The sequence below is a fragment of the Anabas testudineus genome, chromosome 18 (assembly GCF_900324465.2).
Source record: "Anabas testudineus chromosome 18, fAnaTes1.2, whole genome shotgun sequence".
NCBI lineage: Eukaryota > Metazoa > Chordata > Actinopteri > Anabantiformes > Anabantidae > Anabas > Anabas testudineus.
The window spans coordinates 21,407,289-21,430,138 of NC_046627.1; the positions used below are offsets into that span (position 1 = coordinate 21,407,289).

At 39.4% G+C, this 22,850-nt stretch overlaps 2 protein-coding genes across 2 annotated transcripts in view; both read left to right on the forward strand.

Annotated features, from left to right (window-relative positions):
* Positions 1 to 8,356, forward strand: part of LOC113157775 — a 136,948-nt gene extending 128,592 nt beyond the window's left edge. Inside the window, exons 24-34 of the mRNA XM_033326554.1 lie at positions 146 to 448; positions 677 to 940; positions 1,627 to 1,872; positions 1,973 to 2,080; positions 2,233 to 2,248; positions 2,334 to 2,428; positions 2,882 to 2,932; positions 3,016 to 3,075; positions 3,380 to 3,442; positions 6,832 to 6,894; positions 7,100 to 8,356. Coding sequence (XP_033182445.1) covers positions 146 to 448; positions 677 to 940; positions 1,627 to 1,872; positions 1,973 to 2,080; positions 2,233 to 2,248; positions 2,334 to 2,428; positions 2,882 to 2,932; positions 3,016 to 3,075; positions 3,380 to 3,442; positions 6,832 to 6,894; positions 7,100 to 7,185 — 1,355 coding nt within the window. The 3' untranslated portion in view covers positions 7,186 to 8,356. The remainder of the gene's footprint in view (positions 1 to 145; positions 449 to 676; positions 941 to 1,626; positions 1,873 to 1,972; positions 2,081 to 2,232; positions 2,249 to 2,333; positions 2,429 to 2,881; positions 2,933 to 3,015; positions 3,076 to 3,379; positions 3,443 to 6,831; positions 6,895 to 7,099) is intronic.
* Positions 8,357 to 14,418: 6,062 nt separating this feature from the next.
* Positions 14,419 to 19,560, forward strand: LOC113157607. The gene is made up of 13 exons (XM_026353184.1): positions 14,419 to 14,567; positions 14,820 to 14,947; positions 15,130 to 15,202; positions 15,464 to 15,514; positions 15,778 to 16,050; positions 16,198 to 16,488; positions 17,527 to 17,790; positions 18,013 to 18,123; positions 18,215 to 18,230; positions 18,321 to 18,406; positions 18,509 to 18,568; positions 18,706 to 18,829; positions 19,307 to 19,560. Exons 3-12 carry the CDS (start codon positions 15,166 to 15,168, stop codon positions 18,804 to 18,806), a joined length of 1,290 nt encoding a protein of 429 aa, XP_026208969.1. The 5' UTR covers positions 14,419 to 14,567; positions 14,820 to 14,947; positions 15,130 to 15,165; the 3' UTR covers positions 18,807 to 18,829; positions 19,307 to 19,560.
* The last annotated feature ends 3,290 nt before the right edge of the window (positions 19,561 to 22,850 follow it).

Below are 22,850 nucleotides of genomic sequence, written 5' to 3' on the forward strand. Positions count from 1 at the left end.
ATATTGACATTTAGATTTTCCATAATTAGACCATCTTAAAGTTTCTAATACCTATTACAAGATTATTCAAGTTCAGATAAATTGAATTTAATGTTGCACAGTAGACATAACATGTGTTGATACTGAGAAAACCTGTTTCCAACAGATAAACCCCAGTCTGTCCTCACTGTGTCTCCATCCTGGCTGAGTCCTGGAGCCTCAGTAACTCTGAAGTGTGAGGTTGAACATCCATCTGCAGGATGGAGGTTCTACTGGTATAAGACTGTTCCCAAACTGTCAGACAGACTCTACAGATATGAGCTGCTACCTGGTTGTGACAGTGGCACTGAAGAGGATTCTTACGTGGTTCATGGACAGACACACACAGCAGGATATGTGTGTAGAGCTGGAAGAGGAGAACCAGTGTTTTACACTGAACACAGCAAACCAACGTTTGTCTGGTCTGGAGGTCAGTTTGTTCCTTTGTTCCTTTCTTTTCATCTTTATCTTCCAGTTATTTGTCTGTGACCAACATGTCAAATCTATGTCAGCAAAGTAATGAACTTTGTAAAGCTGAAGAAATCTCCAGGTATCCTGTTGACCTATGATATTAATAAAAATGAGAAATCTTTTGAGGTTCTTGTTTAGCTCTGTATAAGTCACAACATGTGTGTGTACAACATGTTTTGTGTTTCAGATTTTCCTCCATCAGCGTCTCTCACTGTGAGTCCTGACAGAGTTCAACACTTCACCTCTGACTCTGTGTCTCTGAGCTGTGAAGGAAACTCTACTGAGTGGAGAGTGAGGAGGTTTCCTGAGGACAGTTACCTGTCCCTCTGTTCTGACTGGGGGACGATGACTGGATCAACATGTAACATTAGTGGACTGAACAGTTCTGCAGTGTACTGGTGTGAGTCTGGATCAGGACAGTTCACTAATTCAGTCAACATCACTGGACACAGTATGTTGGATTCTTTTCATTTCATTACTGTATTTACAGCATCTTCTAAATGCAGTTATATCATTTACTTCTTAGAACTGAGTTGTACACAGTGAAGTTTTCAGAGTTTAGTTCATGACTCTGCTACATGGTACAGTAGATTAAATAACATGACATCAACAGACAAAAGTCTCATATCACAACTAATAATCTTGGTAGTTTGTCTTTACAGTTTTCTTTGTTGTTGTTTCTACTTTATAGTGTACTGTTCAAACAGCAGCTCCCTCTGGTGACCACATTTGGTGACACATCTGATCAGGGCTCAAATGATAAATGACACAGTATATTGATGTGTCCATATGTCCTGTTCTCTCTAGAGCTGCTGTAACAAGCTGTCGTTTGGCTTCATCCCAGTTGCAGCTTTACTCTTATTCTGTTTCCAAAGAGAGGACAGTTCCATACTGTCTCTTATCAATGGTGAAGATCAGGATTAGTCTGAAGATTTAGTGTCAATCATCACAATTCAAATCAAGTGTTGGATCATTTATTCCTAGAAACTGTAGAAAAGCTGTTTATGTGTCAAAAAGTAACTTATAGTTTGTAAGTATTAGATTAAATATCAGTAAATAAATGTCGCATCACTCTACGTCAGCTTCTTCTGCAGATGATCTCTGACTGAAACTTGTTACTGTTTGACTGTTTTCTAGATGCAGATATGATCCTGATGAGTCCTGTTCGTCCTGTGACTGAGGGACAGTCTGTTTCTCTTGGCTGCAGATTGAAGACAGGACAAAAACTTTCCAACAACGTGTTTTTCTATCAAAATGACAAACTTCTCCAAAATGATACCAGAGTGGAGCTGATTATCTCTGCAGTGTCAAAGTCACATGAAGGTTTCTACAAATGTCAACACTCAGGAAAAGAGTCACCACAGAGTTGGATGACAGTGACGAGTGAGTAACATTCAAATGATTTATGTATTTTCTCATGTGTAAAATAGATTATTTGAAGTTTTTGACTACAACATAATATTTATTCTTATTGTCTCTGCAGGACATGAAATATTTCCGTGGTCACTGATCATTGGACTGATTTGTGGAGTCGTTTCTCTCGTTCTTCTCGTTCTTCTGCTCCTGTTGTGTCGCTTCAGACGGTCCAAGCGTGAGATATTTGTCTCTCTGATATTAGCTGTTTATTTGCTACTTTCTCTTGTATTATTCAGATACATAGATGTGTTTTAAAGTCATAGCATGAAACAGCAGCAGGATTCTTTATGTTTGAAAACTATGTAACAACAAATGTCTTTTTCACAGATTCCTGCTGTATCAGGTCAGTAAACTGTTTCCTCTCTTCTTATATTTAACAGCAGCACTTTCCACCTCTGGATTAAACATATGTATTTATTTGTGTTAAGGTGGATTCAGTCAGAGAGCAGCAGCCCCCCCACCACAAATCACAGGGTCAACCAGAGTGAAAACCATCATAATGACCAGTCCTCTCCTCTCTATGGTCAGTATTTGAACTGATGATGATGATTTAGGTTTCTCTGCTTTACCTTTTTGTTATTTGGATTCTTATTGCTGTTGTTGACTTTGCATTAACTCTTCCTTACAATCAGTTCCTGAGGTGATTTAATCACAGCAAGAAATCCACATGTAAAACTGAATGTTACATTGATTCAACCTGAACTGAACCTAAACTACCACATGGAAATAATCCAAAAATATTATTGTTTCACTGTTTACTCATAAGACACGAATGTAGATGAGAACAATATGAATATATCTTACAGGGCAGAGTGTGACTTTTTCAATATAAGAAAGACTATGAAATATTAAAGATGTGCTGTATTTGTACTAGTTCTGTTGACATCTTTAAAAACAAAACAAAAAACAAAAGTGAGTTTATTTGAAGTATAATTTTTATTTGTACATAAACATATTTATTTCTATTTTCCTGTAGGTGGGGCTCATATCTATGAATTAGAGAATGACTCTGAAAACACTGGAAATGGTACAGTAACAAAAGATTCATACTGTATGTTTAGTTAGAAATGTCTGTAATGATTTTATACTAAAACAATCTGTATATTTCAGATATATCCAATGATGCCACATATTATTTGATTGAACTTCAAACCCTTGGAAAGAAGAAGGGTGAGGACTCCAATTATTATACAAGAAATCTAATTCAAAGATTTTACAGCCTTCTGTGTCTTAAATCATCGTTATTTTTACTTTGACGAGTTCATCTGATTATTTCAACAGGGAAGCAGCATAATGCAGAGGAGAGCTCAGTTTACTGTCTCAGAAATCAAAGCTTGTACAATATGTCACATGGTTAAATATAATTATGGGTCAATATGCAGTTCAGTAAAGTCACCATGGATCGTTACATAAATTAGTTTTATGTTATATGTCTGCTGAACAAACCAATGCTAACATGTTGTTTCTGTTTCAGATGACAGTCTGCTGTATGCCAAGATCGACAGACACAAGAAAGGAAAAGCCAAGAAAAACCAAGGTTGGTAAAGTCTGTATTTATCTGTAGCGGCTGTCCAACAAACATCTTGGACACAGTGTTCAGTGTGTTCAGTATTTCTAAAATGGACATCGTTTGTAATTAGTACTGTAAGGGTTTTAATTATATTTCTTATTACAGTTATTCCCAAATGTTTAAACCCATTTCCAGAAATTCTTTACAGTTTTATTGAGTTTATCCATCCATCCATTTTCCACCGCTTATCCGGGGCCGGGTCGCGGGGGGAGCAGCTGAGAGCCGAGAGACATAGTCTCCACCCGGTGGGACATATACGAAAAACCTCCCTCTCGGAGGCATCCGAAACAGATGCCCAAGCCACCTCAACTGGCCCCTCTCGATGCAGAGGAGCAGCGGCTCTACTCCGAGCTCCTCCCGGGTGACTGAGCTCCTCACCCTATCTCTAAGGGTGCGCCCAGCCACTCTGCGGAGGAAACTCATTTCGGCCGCTTGTATCCGCGACCTTGTCCTTTCGGTCATGACCCAAAGCTCATGATCATAGGTGAGGGTAGGAACATAGACTGACCGGTAAATCGAGAGCTTTGCCTTTCGGCTCAGCTCCTTTTTCACCACGACGGACCGGTACACCGACCGCATTACTGCTGCCGATGCACCAATCCGTCTGTCAATCTCACGCTCCCTATTTCCCTCACTCGTGAACAAGACCCCGAGATACTTAAACTCCTCCACTTGAGGGAGGATCTCCCCCCAAACCTGTTATTGACCTTTTATTGAGGTTATTTATATAGAAACATACAGTGCCTATAAAAAGTATTCGCCCTCTTGGACGTTTCATTATTTTATTGACATTATAAATCATTCATGGTCAATAAAAGTTGGCGACTTTGACAAAAGAATTTCAGAAAAATACCTCATTAATGTAAAAGTAAAAACAGGTTCCTCTAAAGTAAAGTCAGTTAAATATATCCATACATACACATATACACACACATATATGGTGAATCAGTGCAATAATATTCACCCCCTTCAGATCAGTATTTATTAGATGCACCTTTGGCGGCATCACAGCATGGACTCTGTGTGGATAGGTCTCTTTAGGCTTGAACATCTGGACACTGGAATGTTTTGTTTTCCTTTGCAAAACTGCTCAAGCTCTAGGTTTTTTGGGGATCTTGTGTGCACAGCCCTTTTCAAGTCCATCCACAAATTCCCTATTGGATTGAGGTCTGGGCTTTAACTCCAGAACATTCACCTTGTTGTCGCTAAACCATTTCTGTGAAGCTGTATGATTCAGGTCATTGTCTTACTGGAAAACAAATTTTCTCCCAAGCCGTAGTGCAGACTAAATAAGATTGTCCTCCAGGATTGACCTATATTTTGCTGCATTCATCTTACCCTCTACCTTAACAAGCCTTCCAAGGCCGAGCAGCATCCAACAGCGTGATGCTGCCACCACCACGTTTCAGAGTGAGGATGGTCTTTTTGTGGTGATGTGCAGTGTTTGGTGTGCGCCTAACATAGCATCTTGTCTGATGGCCAAAAAGCACCATTTTGGTGGGACCAAAGAACCCCTTTTCCCTTGACCATGGAGTCCATGGAAACACTGATGTGGAAAGAGTGTGAGTGAGGAAAATGTCAGGCCTCATCCCCCTGCACCATTGCTCTTGTCACGAGTTTGATGAAGGACTCTATGGCCAGAGATCAGACAGGACCAAATATTAAATCTTTATTTACAGCAACAGAACAATGGTAAATCAATGGATACAAGAGTCACTAGATGCAAGGAGATGACGTCGAGTGAGTATGGTGGACTGGGTGAGAACCGGACGTGACGTCACAACTAAAATGGCCGACCAATGGAGAGCACATGGACAGAATGGAGGACAATGGAGAAAGTTCAGGACAGTAACAAGTGTCAACAAGCATCCCGAGAAGATAGTCCAAACAATAATCCACCGGGCTTACTCAGAGGTCGTGGGGAATCCAGGTCATACACAGTTAGGCAGTTCTGAGATAAGACTGACAGGCAAAATCCACAACAGAAAAACAATCCAGGTCGACACACAGGGAGATCCAAACCGAAACAGAGCAGGGAAGGGAAAAACGAGGGAGAAAACAGACAGGAGGAAAACTCACTGAACCAGAGGGGGAGCAGGGTCAGGTCAGGCTGGTCCAGTGAGGGGGAATCCAGGGTAGCCAGGGTAAAGGGGTAGAAGTCCAGGTACATGTCTGGTACCGTGAGCAGGGGTAAAGACAGGGAATAAACAGAACTCACAGTACCAGGGGGTCAGACAAGAGACAGGGTCTAGAACAGGCAGAGTCCAAAAAAATCCAAAATAAGTCAGTCCAAGAAAACAAGGGATAGTGTCCGGGAGTTGAGAACAAACTATCTAGCAGGGGAAACAGGTGAGCAGGCCGGTATTTATACCGAGGGGGAAACCAGGTGTAACCAATCAGGTGAGTGCATGTGATCAGACTGGGAAGAGGAAACAGAAAGTTGCCAAAATAAAAGCACGGGGGGAAACACCAGCAGCAACGAGGCTGGAACCATGACAGCTCTGCCTGGATGTCATTACTTGGATCCTCTTTTATACTTGGACACATGATATGTGTTCCTCAACTGAGTTTTCACATGTATTACATGACTGGGAGCAACTGGTCATCAAGGTGTTTCTGGGAGAACACAGTTTCTCAATAATGACATTTGTGTTCACAGGTTTGCAAAACTATGATTTAGATATTTGAGTTTAATCACTGGAACTGTGCTGAGCACTGCTTAGTTTAGTGGGTTGGAGTCGTGTTGTTGACACATGAGCTTTATTTTTGTATAAAAAAAAAAGCTGATAACCTCATGTTGTTGTTTTTTAGTTTTTTCCACCAGTTCTGAAAAACAAAACAAAGTTTGATGGTATTTTATAAAAACCACTGTGAGCATATCTGCTATAAAACATGAGACACCCTGTGATTTTTACAATAATGTGTCAAACATTATTGATCACTTCATCATAAATGAGCACACAATATTTTAACCTACATTATTTATTTTAACACAAGGCATGATTTATATGTGTATTCCTATTTAGTATTTGTGCTTTGGTGGTAACGTAATTTATCGAAAACATATATGTAGAAATGTTTAATTGCAGGATGTTTTAAAAAGCAGCAGGTCAGCTTTAGTGTAAGAATATTTTTCAGTGTTGATGAAGAAGTAAACTTTAGGACACAAATACAAAGACAAAAGTTGAGTTTAATGACATCAAATAGATGTCAGTGTATTTTGTTTTGTTTTATATTTCAACATCTGATGCTACAGTTTTCTTTTTTTATTTTCATTCAGGAATCCATCTGTTCATCCATCAGCTGTATGTTATATATCTGTTAAACAAACCTATGCCCACATGTTTCTGTTACAGATGACAGTAAGGTGTATGCCCAGATCGACAAACACAAGAAAGGAAAAGCCACAGAAAACAAAGGTGGGTAAAGTCTGCGCATTGCATTAAATCCACATTGGCAAATGTTTAAGTCTCCGCCAACAGCACTAATTCATAGCAGTTTACAAATGGGGTGGGGCTTGAAATGTACTGGAGATATTAATGTGACTACCTTAGTTCACTATGTTATCATAGTTAATTATGAAATTACAAACAAATATTTCAATCAAATCACTTCTGTTCACAGGAAAATCTTCTGCTGCAGCGACAGATGAACCTGTTTGTACTCAAGTCAAACCTGGAACGTCTTTTGGTGATAATGCTGCCATGTAGCTTATGGTGATGATTTATTTGACAAATAATTAAATGAGTTACAACTCATAATAATGTCAGAAAGCATGGTTCCATCTCTGATAACTCCATGTTGTTTCTGTGTTTTTTATCAGGCCTGTAAGGAAAACAAACCAAAGACAAATGATTGACAGTATTTAATAAAACCACTGTGAGCATCTCTGCTAGAAAACATGACAACATGCTCAGTAGTTTGTCCTGTAATGTGTTAATAGATGACACAACAGAACACATCATCACACATGCTCCTAAGATTATGATGTACATATTCTGTTATTTCAGCACAAAGCACAGATGGCTGGATGTTCCAAACAGCAGCTAAATGATCATTTAGTTGTACAGTAGGACAGAGGTGACGGTGCAGAGAGAAGCTTTTTCACACACGTTTACTGTGTATATGTAGTTTGATCTACTACATATCCTGCTGATATATGTACAGTATGTAACTATGTATTTTCTATTTGTATTTTTACCTTTTTACACATATTTCCAGTAGTAAGTTGTTTGTTTTTAATTGCTTTATGTACTAAACACATCCCACAGTCTTTTCCCTCTGACATTATCAAACTTGACAAAAGACAGATTGTTGTTGTGTGAACTGTTCAGAGCAACAAGACATTTGTTCTTTTCATTTCAAATGTCACAAACTAGTCCCGTTTTTAATTCTTGCTCTGTTCTAACTCCACTCTTCATGCAGTATGTGTGTCAGATATGAGACATTCATTGTGTGTGTGTGTAAGTGATTGAATGACTCACTGTAATCTGGATCCAGTCACAATAAAAACCTGATTATTTTTATTTTATCAATATTTATTTGTATATATTCTTTACAATGTTTCAAGATGATCTATGTACATGTATTCCTTGATGTAAACGATGCATTAGAGCAGTTTGACCCATTTCAAGTTTCACTGTGTTCTGTGAATCAGCTTCAGTCTAGTTTCAGAGAGATTCTTTAGTCAGTCTGCTTGAAAAGCACAAACATGTTTCACTGAGTTTCTCTGTACTTTAAGCTTCATTTCATTTGCTGACAATTGGAACCAGTTTAGTTCCAAATGTCCTTTTTCTAAAAATGAAATTTACTAAATCTATTCTAATACTTTAAATGCTTCAGTCACAGTTAGTACTAATTAGGGTTGTGATGATACTGGAATTTTTCCTTTTCATACGATAGGTTCATTTGAAAAACATTGATATTCATCTTTGATTCCTCTCCTTCTTCTTCCGGCTGCTCCCTTTAGGGGTTGCCACAGTCAGTCATTTGTCTCCATCTCACTCTGTTCTCTGATTGGTCCTCTGTCACACCGACCATGTCCATGAACCTCCTCTTTGGTCTTTCTCTTCTCCTCCTTTCTGGCAGCTCCATCCTCATCATTCTTCTCCTGATATTCTCTGCATCCTTCCTCTAACTGTGCTGTCCCTCTAATCTACTCATTTCTCATCCTTTTCACTCCCACTCGTCTCAAATCTCTTTGTTTTTCTTCAGCACTGTGTTCTGCTCACATGTACCTCAACAGACAAACTGTATTGGCTACAATCTAAACCAGTTTAGACAATACAGGTAAACTCAAGAAAAACAACATCTACACCCACTGTTTCTGGATTACTACAGAACCCTCACACTAGTTTTTAAATTAGATCTGGTCCATAATGATCTATTCTATAGTAGCCTATAGTCCGTATCATGCAGTAGATCCTCGCTGGCTGTGTCCACAGAGTGAGTGGGTTCACCCTCAGCTGTGGCTGCTGAGCAGCAAGTATCACTGTAACTCAGAGAGATGGAGACAGAAAGATTGTGATTCAGATTGTTCATATTAGCTCATTTGGTTAAAAACTATGTGAATCACTCAGTAAAGCTGTAGACAGAAAGATGTTGTACAGTAACCTGTACAGTACACAACACAACCTTTCTTCCAGGGACAGCTGGGATCAGCTCCAGCTGTTTGTGGTATTCAGCTGTGTTTATCTGCTGCTCTGTTTAACTCTACTGAGTGGTTCATATAGTTTTATTCACACTGAGCAAATACAGTAACAACTGGAGCAGAGATACGACTACAGTCACAATCAGCAGCTCCATCCCAGCTGTAATCCAGCTATAGTTTGTCATAAAATGTGCTCTGATCTTCATCTAATCACAACAATAGAAAAACACTGCTGAAAATAATAGTACACAAACTTTATATGTTTTCATGTTTTTATTGAGCATAATATGTAAACATTCACAGTGCAGGGTGGAAAAAGTATGTGAACCTTTGGACTTAATAACTGGTTGACCCGTCTTTGGCGGCAATAACCTCGACCAAACGTTTCCTGTAGTTGCAGATCAGACCTGCACAACGACCTGGAGTAAGTTTGGACCAGTCCTCTTCTCAGTATTCTTGGGATGTCTGGTGTGAATGGCTCTCTTAAGGTCATGCCACAGCATTTCAATCAGGTTGAGGTCAGGACTCTGACTGGGCCACTCCAGAAGGTGTGTTTTGTTCTGCTGAAGCCATTCTTTTTTTTTTAATTATTTGTATGCTTTGGGTCATTGTCCTGTTGGATCACCCATCTTCTGTGGAGCTTCTTTTGAGGACAGATGGTCTTACGTTTTCCTGCAAAATGTCTTGATAAACTCTGGAATTCATTTTCCATCAATGACAACAATCCGTCCAGGCCTTGAGGCATCAAAGCAGCCCCAAACCATGATGCTCCCTCTGCCATGTTTTACAGTGGGGATGAGGTTTTGATGTTGGTGTGCTGTGCCTTTTTTTCCCCACACATAGTGTTGTGTGTTTTTTCCAAACAACTCAATTTTGGTTTCATATGTCCACAGAATATTTGCCAGTAGTGCTGTGGAACATCCAGGTGCTCTTTTGCAAACTTCAAATGTGCTGCACTACAGACTACAGACCTGTCAGAGCTCTGTCCGCCACATCACTAAAACCACCGGTAGTATCAGTGTAGATCAATATGAGGTAGTAGATGATGCATTTTGCAACTGATCAGCAATACATGTGTAGAGGAGACTGTAGTTTAGACTGTAGAGAAGCGTATTTATAATGTATCTTTACTGCAAATGAATGACCTCATCCTTTCTGTGCTAATAAAACAGAAACATACAGCCTGCAGTTAAAGTCTAATGTGTGCTGTGACACAGATGTAAATATGTGGCTGTCACAACCACAGGCTTTCAGTAGCTTACTGCTTCCTGTATGAACACCATGTGGTGATGACACAGTCTAAATTCTGCTCCACTAACATCTCTCTCTCAAGTGTAAAGAGGAAAATACAACATTAAGAGTATTGTGTTCCTCAGTTAATGTTCAGGTAATATTCAGGTAATGTTGCCTTCTCTGTTTAATGCTGACTTCAGTCCAAAAAGCTCAGACAGAAAAACACTCAGTAAACCTGTAAAGTGTGTGTGAACTAAAGTCCTGTTACTAATTCAAAACACAACATTGATATATGTCAAGTGGCCATCATCCTGTTTCAGTTACTCTTGAACTCATCATTACCTACTCCATCATTCAGCATCTCCCAGTCTGTTCTCTAGTAACTCATCATTAGGGTCGTGTGATTCTACTGTACATTTGTTGTATTTAATTCAGTTTCTGTCTGACAGACAGGAAGTGTTGTCGACTGTGGTCAAACTAAGTGCAGAGGTGTGTGTTTTGTGAAAAAGAGAAAGATTTAATGATGGGCAAAAATGCAAATAAATGTCTAAAACTGGTGTGGAAAAACTGTCTGGGGTAATGAACACAGACAGTCCAAACAATGAATCCAAAAGGCTAAACTCTGGTCAAGGGTAATCCAGATCATACATTAGGCAGTTCTGAGGTAAGTCCAACAGGCAAAATCCACAACAGTAAGACAATCCAGGTTAAAACACAAAGGAGTCTGAGCAGGGAAGGGAACAAGGAGGGAGAAAACAGATCAAAGGAAAACTCACAGAACCAGAGGGGCAGACAGGAAGCAGGGTCAAGTAAGGCTGGTCCAGTGAGGGGGAATCCAGAGTAGAAGGGGTGCAGGTCAGAGAAATAGAATCAGGCAGATACAGGTACAGTTCTGATAATGTGAGCAGGGGGAATGACGGGAATAAACAGAACTCACAGCACCAGAGGGTCAGACAAGAGACAGGGTCCAAGGCAGACAGAGTGTAAAAAATCCAAAGTAAATCAGTCCAAATGAAACACTGGATAGTGTCCAGGGTTTAGGTTTGACTATCTGGCAAGGGAGACAGGTGAGCAGGCCGGTATTTATACTGTGAGGGAAACCAGGTGTACTCAATTAGGGGAGTGAATGTGATCAGGCTGGGAAGAGGAAACAGGAAGTTGACAAAATAAGGGCATGGGGAAGTACAAGCAGCCACGAGCCTGAAACCATGACAGGTGATGTGACGAACGACACAGGGAGAACAGGTAAGTATGTGGTCTGATAAGGACTCACAGTTTGATATGAGGGAGGTGCCAGAAGGAACAGAGCAGGTGACTAGAGGTAGATTAGACGTGAGTCTAGAAGTAACATAACTGCGTGAGTGTGAAGACAGGAATCCAGTAGATGAGGAGAAAATGTAGGTGCACTTAATAAGCAGAGGAGGTCCAGTGTGGTGAGAGAAAACAGGAGGCAAACGATCCAGGCAAACAATGTCCACATGCACAAATCCAAAGTCCACAGTCTTATAAACAGAGTCATCCACAGTCCTAGTGCATTTACATTTAGTCATTTTGCAGATGCTTTTATCCAAAGCGACGAACGAGTCAGAGCTAGGTCAAGAAGAAAAACATGGACAAAGTGCCATCAAAGAAGTTGATGGCAGAAAAAAGAGCAGAAACGTTTTTTTTTTAAGTACAAAGGAAGATGCGGAAGAGTTCTGTTTTCAGCAGTTTTTTAAAGATTGCAAGTTGAAGTGGCTGAGTGTGCAGAGATAGGCAGCTCATTCCACCATCGTGGGATCACTGAGCTGAACAGTTTTCCTTGGTGTCGATGGTTGACGAGCGCAGTGGACAGGAGGGGATGTAGACCTGAATGATTGAATTGAGATAAGATGGAGCTGTGGAGTTAACCACTCTGTGGGCAAGAGATAGAGCATTGAACTTTATCCATGCAGCCACTAGTAACAAGTCCAAATCCACAATCCAACAATCAGAGGCAGACAGAGAAGCAGAAGGTCAGAAGCACAGTTTGAGGTCCACAGTCCGAAAATCCAAAAGGCAAAGACAGATCAGGATTAGAGGGTTTTTAGTTGATACTTTGTACTGTTTGTTTGTTTCTCCTACCCTGGGCAGTGTTTTCGTTTGTTACTTTGTATTTCTATTTTGCTGAGTTGTAGTTTGTATGTTTGTTCACTGCTTTATTTGTTGGTACTTTGTATGTTTATTAGTTCGTCTTTTGCCTGCGTCACTGCAGCGCTTTTGTTTGTCACTTGGTATTTGTCCACTGTGTTTTCGGTTCTCTTTATGTTGACACTTGACACTGTTAGTGTTTGTTAGTTGCCTGTGTCCCCTGCCCATTTTGTTGATAAATACCTTTTGTCTGTACTCCCCTCTTCCATTTGGTAGTTTGTAACAAAACAAACCAGCCAAATTAGCAACCATGGAATTCCCTCATTCCACCACTGGTCGTTCCATTTTTCTCCCCTGCTACCGTTTTGTTTATGGAGCTGATAATTCAGATGAGGATACCCTGGACTTTTATGGCACTGCACTCACCTCACCTGACCCTCTAGAACCCTTTGCTTTGAGCCCAGAGGAAACCTGCTGTATTTATGCAGAGCTCAAAGGCCATTCAGCTCCTGATCTAGACCTTTGGAGCGGATTTTCAGTTAGCCAGCCTCCATTATTTAGTGATGCCCAGTACTCACTGTATGAGGGAACCTGCCTGGCTTTGTGGATGGGATTTCCCAGCAAGCGCCCACATCCATGTTGGAGGCGGAAGGCTCCCCGGGTTCCAGGGTCAGTTGCAGCCGTTGCACCAGGTTCAGATTCGGTTATTGCAGCTACTGCGGGTTTTGTTGGTCCTGCAGCCAATGCTGCGGGTTTTGTTGGTCATGCAGCCGAAGCTGCTTAAGTTAGTCGTGCAGCCGATGCTGCCTTTGTTAGTCCTGCAGCTACTGCTGCTTTTGTTTGTCCTGCAGCCGATGCTGTTTTGGTCCCTGGTCCTGCTCCTCCTGCTGCTGCTGCCACAGTCAGCACTGTGGGTGCTGTTCCTGTCTTGGATCCTGCTCCTGTTCCAGTCACGGACCCGACTCCAGTTCCAGCTCCAGTTCTTGTCTCAGATCGAGTTCCTGTCTCAAATCCGCCTCCTGTTCCTGTCATGGATCCGACTCCAGTTCCTGTCACTGTTCCTGGTCCTACAGCTGTCCCTGCAGTTGCGGCAACCTTGGTTGCACCACTCTGTGGGTTTCGTCGCCGTCTCTCCAGTGTTTGTCACCCCAGGATATGACAATAATTACCTGCAGTAACAGATAAAACAGTTTATTCTAAAGCCAAGTACAAACAGCTGCTGGTCACATTTGAAGATTTATGGCTAAATGTAAAATATCTTTAGACACACTTACCGTAGATCTTCAATAAACCGTAATCTCAGTTTTTTTTTTTTGTTGTTTCAGGTTTATATAAAGAACCCAAAGGTGCTGTTCAGCACACAGACAACAGAACAGGGTGTAGAGAACAAGACAAGAAATACCACACAGACAAGACATATGTTAAGTAGGTTTGTATGGTACATGCGGTTGTATACTGTGTGTGTGTGTGTGTGTGTGTGTGTGTGTGTGTGTGTGGGCTGGATTGTAAGTGGCTGATAAGCAATGTCATAATCTCTCCTTACATACACTTAAGTTACCAGGTTACTGGTTGTAAACATGCAGCAGATGATAATCTGATTACTTATATTGGAACTATAACTCACAGATTTTAACTGTGTAGCGATAGAAGCCACTGGTCCCTGACATTAACTGTGTGTCTGTGTGTGTGTGTGTGTGTGTGTGTGAATCTGAACAGACAGCACAGCAGGCGAAAGATGAAGAACAAATAAGGCAAAAAAGAAACAACAGCAGTGGAAAGTCACTTATTCAGACGTCTGCTGGTCTTGTTGTGTTAGATTCAGCTTTAGTTAGACTTTGGAACGACGTTAATAATGAAGCCACACGGCTCCATTTAGTGACCTCATCTTTAATTCAGTCTTCCACTCTGCTCTTTTCCCTCTCTGCAGCCTTTCTTCATGTACATGCACTACTCTAAAAACCTGATTAGAAACCTGGTTACGCATGGTATAGATATACAGCACAGATAATAAAGTCCTGCAGGAGAGATCTAAATTCTGAAATCAGGTTTTTCTAAAGGCAAACAGTGATTACAGAAGACAGGTTACCCAACTGTAATCAGGTAAGTTTACTTTAAATGTTACATTTTATTCACGTGTGAACAGCTCCTGTTTCTTTTGTGCATTGAAAACAACCAACTGTTCTCAACATTGTATTACATGAATGTTTAATAAATACATAGAAACTGTGTTTTGTATTTACTCTGGTAATTTCTGCGTGATTTTAAAATGTGTTTGATGATCTGAATCATTCAAGTGCAACAAATATACAAAATGAAATAAATGAGTTGAAGGATTGATCATATCTGTGTCAGGAAGGAAATGAAGGACTTTTTATGTACAGCCTGACAAATCACTCATGTGATCTGTCCAACACTTGATATTACTGCAGCGTTGCACCACAGCTGCTCAACTGGAGGAAAATCAAACAGTGGATTTTCAGGTTAGTTAGTTTTTACTTGGAGAACTGCTGTAAGAACTAGTTGTAGTATTTCAGAACATGTTGTAGTATTGTTACCTGATGATTTCCAACATGCTCAAACTAATTCACTGTACCTTTTTTGCTGCTGGTTTAAACCATTAAACAACATATCTGCACTGATTTTTTTCCCATTTCTTCCTCAGTTCTTCAGTTTCAGTATTTTGTGGATTGATTTGAAGATGATGAGTGTTTCGCTCTGTGTGACGGGGTCTTTCTGTGAGTACATCATCTACTTTCTGTTACAAGCAAGAGAAATATACGTACTGAGAAAAACTGACACACATTTTTCAGTTTTACTGACGGCTTGACACAATTTGTGTTAAGACATTGGCTGTGTGACTGTGTTACACACACTGTCAGTAATAATTTTGTTATAGTTCTCGGCTATCAAATTATAATTATAATTGAACAAAATGATTTAAGATGTCTGTTTTTGTCTAATTTGTCTCATTTCTCCAATTGTCTATTGAAATACAGCTTTTGTCTCGATGTTGGTGCTGAATTCAATCTGCTATGGACACACTCAAGGTAAAGGAACATTTTTTTATTCACATAGCATCAAAGTAATAACTACTACTAACCAGTAAAATATCTTCACTTCTACAACTGAACTGTAGAAGTTCAGCTCCACAATAGTTTCTCGACCATTTTTTTCACACAGAGAGTTTGATGAGAACTTACAAGCTTTAGTTGACTGTATAATCTGCAGAGATCAAGATTAAAATATGACATAAAGGACATTTTGACGTAAGTCAACCTTTTTCCATTGATCCCTTTCTCAATTTGAACAGAGGTGAGAGCTGTTGTGACCCTACAACCCAACTGGCCAAAGATCTACAGAGAAGAAACGATCTCCCTCAGATGTGAGATTGAGAACGCAGGACACTCATTGTGGGAGTATAAATGGGAAACAAACAGCTCAATAAAACCTTCAAATGGATACGAACACAGGATTACTGCGTATGTATTCCACAGTGGACACTACAGATGTCAAGGCACAAACATAAGTGGACACCAGTCTTCTACGAATTGGAGTGATCCTCTCAATTTGAAAGTGCACGGCTGTGAGTCCCTTTGTGTTTCATTTGTGCAAAAATGTCTATGTACAATTATCATTTATTTATCTTTACATGTATTAATATATGTAAAGTTATTATTTCAAGAAAGAAAAAAAAAACATGTTTTCATTCTGGAAATCTTTTTCCAAATAGATATTCCTAAACCTGTCCTCACTGTGTGTCCATCCTGGCTGAGTCCTGGAGACTCAGTAAGTCTGAACTGTAGGATTGAGCATCCATCTGCAGGATGGAGGTTCTACTGGTATAAGACTGTTGCTGATCTGTCACAGAGCACCTACAAAAACGTGCTGCTGCCTGGTAGCATCAATGGGACTGCAGAATATTCCTACATCATTCCTGGTCAAACAGCACGATATGTGTGTAGAGCTCAAAGAGGAAGATATTACTCGCATTTTAGTGAACCTAAGTTTGTCTGGTCTGGAGGTGAGTTGGTTTATTTCTTTCACATAAAAAAAAAAAATATTTCCATCATGTAAGGTATTGCCAATTTCAACCCCATTTACACCATCACAGCCCCAACAGAATGACAATCAACCATTCTGCACAACCCAGATTAAGTTACTTCACATTCAAATACACTTTTTAACACTAACACTTTTTTTGTCAGTTCAATTTTACCTTTCTTCATTTGACAAAGTACAAATAAAGACTATAAAGCCTTTTCACTGGGCAACTTAATTTTAATGTTTTCTGTCAAGTCACTCATGAAATGGGCACTAATTCACACCCACTCCCTAAATAGATGGATGTAACATGAACTGACCACAGAACAAATATCCACTGTCTTCAGTCTATCTGACTTGAATTTGTGCCCAAGTCACTCTGCATCATTACTGCATGATAGAGTTTCAGTTTGGATGTCTGGAGGCAGCAGCCGACTTTGTTAAGAAACAACAGTTCTTCAAAGTCCTTCCAAGCTCATGTGTTTGAATTCACCAAAGGTTTTTTCATTCAGTGTCCCCAGAGGCCTCAGTGTTCACTGGTTCAACTGTGGTCTTTACACACTGAGGTCTTAACAGAATCCCTGAATCTTTTCTGAATATCAACAACTGTATACGGTGAAAGACCTCAACACTTTGCAATCTGTGCAATCACACAGTGGTATGCCACAACCCATCTTTGCTTGGTGATTGCAAAATACAATTAAGGTAGTGATCGAAAATATTTTCTTTATACTTTACATACAGCAAATTAACAAAGGACATATTGTAATTTTATTGCAAAAGAATCCAAACCATCCTGTAAAATGTGTTTGGCAATACATCACTCAGCTTTAATCAAAAGTGACAAATTAATCTAAACCTCCACGTCTTTGTTGCAACATGCAAACATGATTTTTACATTACATTTGTATGTCAGGCAGTGTTTTAATCATCACACTAGAGTCTAAAGAGGTTAAAAACTGTAAAATACTGAATCTCTTTGCTTGGTTTCACTCGTTCATGTTTTTGTTTGACACAGCGTTTGACACAGCAGCGTCTCTCACAGTGACTCCTGACAGAGTGCAGTATTTCCCCTCTGAGTCTATCTCACTGAACTGTGAGGGAAACTCCACAGAGTGGAGAGTGATGAGATTAACTGACACAGGACCATCACGCTGTCACGGTTGGGGAACCATGGCCGGATCTACGTGTACCATCCACAGTTTGCAGTACAGTGATGCAGTGTACTGGTGTGTGACTGGATCAGGAGACTTCAGCAATGCAGTCAACATCACTGTACACAGTAGGTTTCATTGTACCTTTCAGAAAGATAAAGTCAAACCTTGTTAAAACATAAAACCTTGTGAGAATTATAACCAAATGCTTAGAATTTAAAAATGATATTGGTTTACACAGATGCAGTCACTGTATTCATGAATAGCATGACTTATTTTTTAATTGTAAAATCAGTAATGGATGTGATACGAGTCACGTACTAGTTTAATGAGACCTTTTCTGTGTGTAGCGTCCAGGCCTGAAAGCTCTTCATTTACTGTAACATTGTTCGCTGGGATCATCATTGGGATATTTGTGGTTGTTCTCCTGCTCCTGGTGCATCGCCTCACCACGTCCAATAGTGAGAATTTCAAATTTAAAGCAGATTAAAATTACTGAGGACTTCTTGTGAACATATAAAACAGTAACAATAAATACATCTTATTTTTCAGGTGCATGCAGTCGGAGGTTAGTGCAGCACTGTCTTCTCTCCTGTTGAACATAACAGTAGTTTTTTTGAAGCTTCCTGTGAATTTATTTTGATTCCTCGTGTTTCAGAACCACACAGACACGAAGCACCGACAAGGACCAACAGACCAACCCGCGTGTTTCTCAGGATCATGTATACTCCGTTCTCCATCCAGGTCAGTCTACCTGAATGTTTCTTTCTAAAATCACTACTTCGTTTTTTACAGATTTATTCCATAGAACTGATTTGACTAATTAGACTTTTCACTAAATTGTAGGTGATGCTTGCATCTATGACTCAATCAGGGGATTTGATTACACTGGTAACACTGGACATGGTAGGCCTACAGATTACTATTATTTTTTTCTAAATTGTTGAAATCCATTTTATTAATAGTTTTTTTTTTCAATTTTACAGATTAATTGATGCTAATAAGTTTTGTTGTTTTTGTTTTGTTTTGTATTTGTTTTTCAGATGGCCAAGCTAAACAATGCAGAGGTGTCACATTTGATTCTGCTCAGCTCAAAGCTCAAGGTCTTAACAAGAGGAGCGAACTTGATGATCAGACTCTCTAATGTGAATCCACTTTCCATCACAGGTCAAACATTAATAAGAGCTGTTTATCTGATCTGTCTAATGTTGCACATCATGTAATTACATTAGAGCTAACTGTAGGTTAGAAAGCTGTTTAATTTACTGCTCTAAAGTGCTTGGAGCATTTTTTTCCAATTTACAATTCTCTAGTAGTGTTTTGTAACATATCACCTTTAGTTTCAACACTGTCAGCACATTTCTTTAAGAGGAAGTGAGCTGTATTTTACTGACACGTTTCCTTTCTGGATCAAATTATAAATAAAACGAAATGAAGATTTATCAGACCATCCGGTTCTATAGATAGTGTATCTTCTTCGGTAAAACATTAAGTTTATAAACTATCTAAAAAAGAAGATTAACAAATTGCCAGTGTGTCACAGTTAATGTCACTTAATGAAAGAAATATTTAAAAAATTACATAAAATGACGTTTCTTCTTGTGTTTAGCACCATATAATGTTTTTCACTTTTCTTTTATCTAGTTCCATGTCAATAAAGAGGAGTGCATCATCAACAAAATAGAAGTACAACAGGAAACTACATTCATGATTAGACATTATTTTGCTCTTCAGATCGCTGCCAACTTGTAGACTCTCTCATTACATTTTACAGTTTAATAGAAGCTTACACTTCCTGTCCAAAAAAAACAATTCACAAACTCTTTCAAGCCTTGAGGCCATGTATATGACATTGTTGCATAATGTTGATTTGCTATTTTGCTGTTAAAAATATCTTCAACTGTCAGATTGAAAAATGTTGTTTATAATAAAAACATCATATGATGAACTATTGTTAAAAACAATACAGTTTAATATATGTAACCTACTATGTGTAGATTAATCTGTACTTTTAATATCTGTGTAGGAAATGTACTTTGTCATGAAGGATTAAGAGAATTAGGGAATAACAATAAGAAACTTGTTATTTTACCTGATATAATTTTCCTGTGTCTACATGTTTTTAAGTACAAGTCACTTGGTGGTACTCTGCAGTTTTACTTTCAGTTACTTTATGGTTTTCAGATGGTTCTGTGAGTGTCTACATGATGTATAACTTATAACATATTACTACTAATATTACTAATTAACAGTATAAATAATTTGTTGTTCATTTTAAATTATTTACTGTTGTATTCTATTATATGTCAAAATAAATGCCCATGAACATCACACTTGGATGGATATTTATCTTAAAACATTTAGTCATAGAGCTCAGTTTGTAAAAATACTGCTGTAAAATAAAATTACAATATTGTATCCTTTCTCCAGAGAATATGTAATCTCATGTTTCACTTAACATTGCTGTTGTATTGTTTGACCAGTGTCATTTTTACTAGAGCTCTTCCACTTTCGAAAAAACATTCAACAAACCTGATCAAATTGTTCTTCAGTGTTTCAGGATTCAGACGTCCCAGGGGGATTTTTTTTTATATATATTTTTTTGCTTGTTACAGTTGCATATGAATTCAGACAGAAAGAAAAGGAACCACAGTCACAAAATATTTTGACCAACACAAATACAAAATAATATCAATATAAAAATGTCAATATATACACAGAATGAATATATGGATTAAATGGGTCAATAATAGAACAAGGTGGAGTGATAAATATGATTTTGATGATTGTCCATTCCTCTCCCCCTTACAGAGGATGGAGAAGTTGTAAAGTTTGATGGCCACAGGGAGAAAGGTGTCACTGTTTCAGCCTGGCACCTGCCCAGCTGTGGTTTTTCCCCCTATCTCTATCTTCCACTGGACTTGCCAGTGGAAGATTGCTCCACACACCAGACACTTCACTCCTCACTCTCCCAGGCCTTAATTATGGAGAGGTTTCACCTGTTTTTTCCCCTTCCTATAAAAACTCTCCTCAGTCCTCTGCCCACTGCCAGATCCTCACTTCTTTCTATGACTCCCCACCTGCTACCAGCCCTTCTCCTGCTATCAACCCTGCTCCTAGCCCTGTTCCTGCTATCAGTCCTGCTCCTAAACCCTGCTCTTAGCCGTCCTCCTCAGTCCTGTTTTCTCCCCCTGGATCCTCTGGACTTTGCCCTTGGGTGGTCCCTGAGGTCGGCAATGGCACTTCTTCTTACTTGCATTCTCCTGCCGGTTTTCCAGGCGTCACCTCCCAAGTCACCGCCGTCAGGCCGTCCACACGGGGCGCTACTTTCTCCAAGCCTGCCGCTTCCGGGACATCCTCGTCTGTGATTCTCTGTGAAGCACTTGATGTTAATCAGTCTCTGGCTAAACATCCAGTCCAGACCCTCTCAAAAACAACTGCTTTTGAGGTGGAGTCTCCGCCTTCCCACTTATGCTAAAGTGTGTATGAAGTTTGTAAACCATAAGTTAAGTTTTTAGAAAAAAAACAAACAAACTAAAAAACCTTGAAGCTCTACTAGTTATAAAGATAAAGGGACTTGACAAGGGCTGTGCACACCCAGTGTTCACTCTCACATGTGTCTGCTGCTACCACTTTGAACTGAACTGACATTTTCTAGGCATATATTTGTTGAATTCCACCTATAATTACTGACTTATATCTATCCATCTTACATATTCTTTATATATACTGTAGTTTTTCTGTTTTCTGTATTGATGTTGTTTTGTATTGGTTTTGTAGATCCTTTCTTGGTTGTGGTTCTTTCCTTCTGTCTGAATCGAGAGCAACTGTAACAAGGCAAAACTATTTCTCTGGGATTAATAAGGTTGTTTGAATCTTGAATCAGATTAATAAATCTGCTGCTGTAGTACTCACTAATCTACACAGTGAATGTTTAGCTAGTACAATAGTCACCATGTTGACAATTGTTGTGTAACTCGTTTGCAGTCACGCTACTTTCCCGCTGACTGACCAACGATGCGCCCTCAAAGTCAACCACAGAAAATGTAAAAGTCACAGTTCCTGTATTTGTAAAAAGCCTCACAAAAAGTATTTTGTGACTTTATTTCAAACTTTTGGATTTGGACAGAAGTGACAGAAGTGTGAATGTATGTTTTCAGTTGACACAGTTCACAGTGGAGTTGAAGGCAGTGCAGAGACCAAAATATGCTCATTATAGTTTTTTTATGCGTCAAAGAAACCATTAACAAACTATCACAACGTCTCTGCAATATACTGATGAAAGACAGATCACTGTGGGTCCTTCACATTTAAATTCACAGCAGTGACACAGAGCAGCGGTCAGCACTGACAACTTCCGTTACAGAAGCTTCATACATGTCTGAGATGACAGCGATAACCATGTATGTTACTTCCTTATTCACAAGTCTGCACACCGCACTCAGATATTAGCTGCTGATAAAGATGCATGTGATTATAGACCTCAATATGCAGACGCTGGGTTAGGGTTAAGGTAAGGACACTGCAAAGAAAATTTGCTTCAATCTACTTAGTGTGTGGAGGAAAATAGCATTTAAGAAAATACAGATAGGATACTAATAAATTGATCTACAGATGGAAAGGTGCACTTCCCACCCTACAACAACAGGATATTGACGCCCTGTTAAGCTCTGTGCAGGCACATATCTGTCTGTGCATTCTGTTCCAGTAGCTCTTTGTCAGGACCCTTCTGACTGAACCTATGAGTGACACTAATTAACAAACATCACTCTTGCTGCCATGTATCTATTTTAGAATTGATTTTATTGATAAAGATGATTTTCAGTACTTGTTTTTAAAGCCCTGTAAATCATTATGATCTATCTACACTCTTACACTCTGAACTCACTACTCTGCCTCTGGATAGTTGATCACACCCTTTTATCACTACAGACCTTGCACTTCTCCATCTGAGTTGCAGTTCTTCTGTGTTCTGGTCACTGCATTGGTGAAAATAAACTATTGAAAACAAGATGCCAGAGCTGTGAGTTTGAGTTACATTAAAGCAGGGCTGAGTTTATAGAAGTCACCTTAAGCATTGATGTTTGACACATAGTAGAGCCTGTGTCTACTTTTCATCTTGCACTGAGGCCAAGCCGCTCTTCTTCCTGACAGAAACCTCCCGCCCTCTTTAACTTGTCACGACACA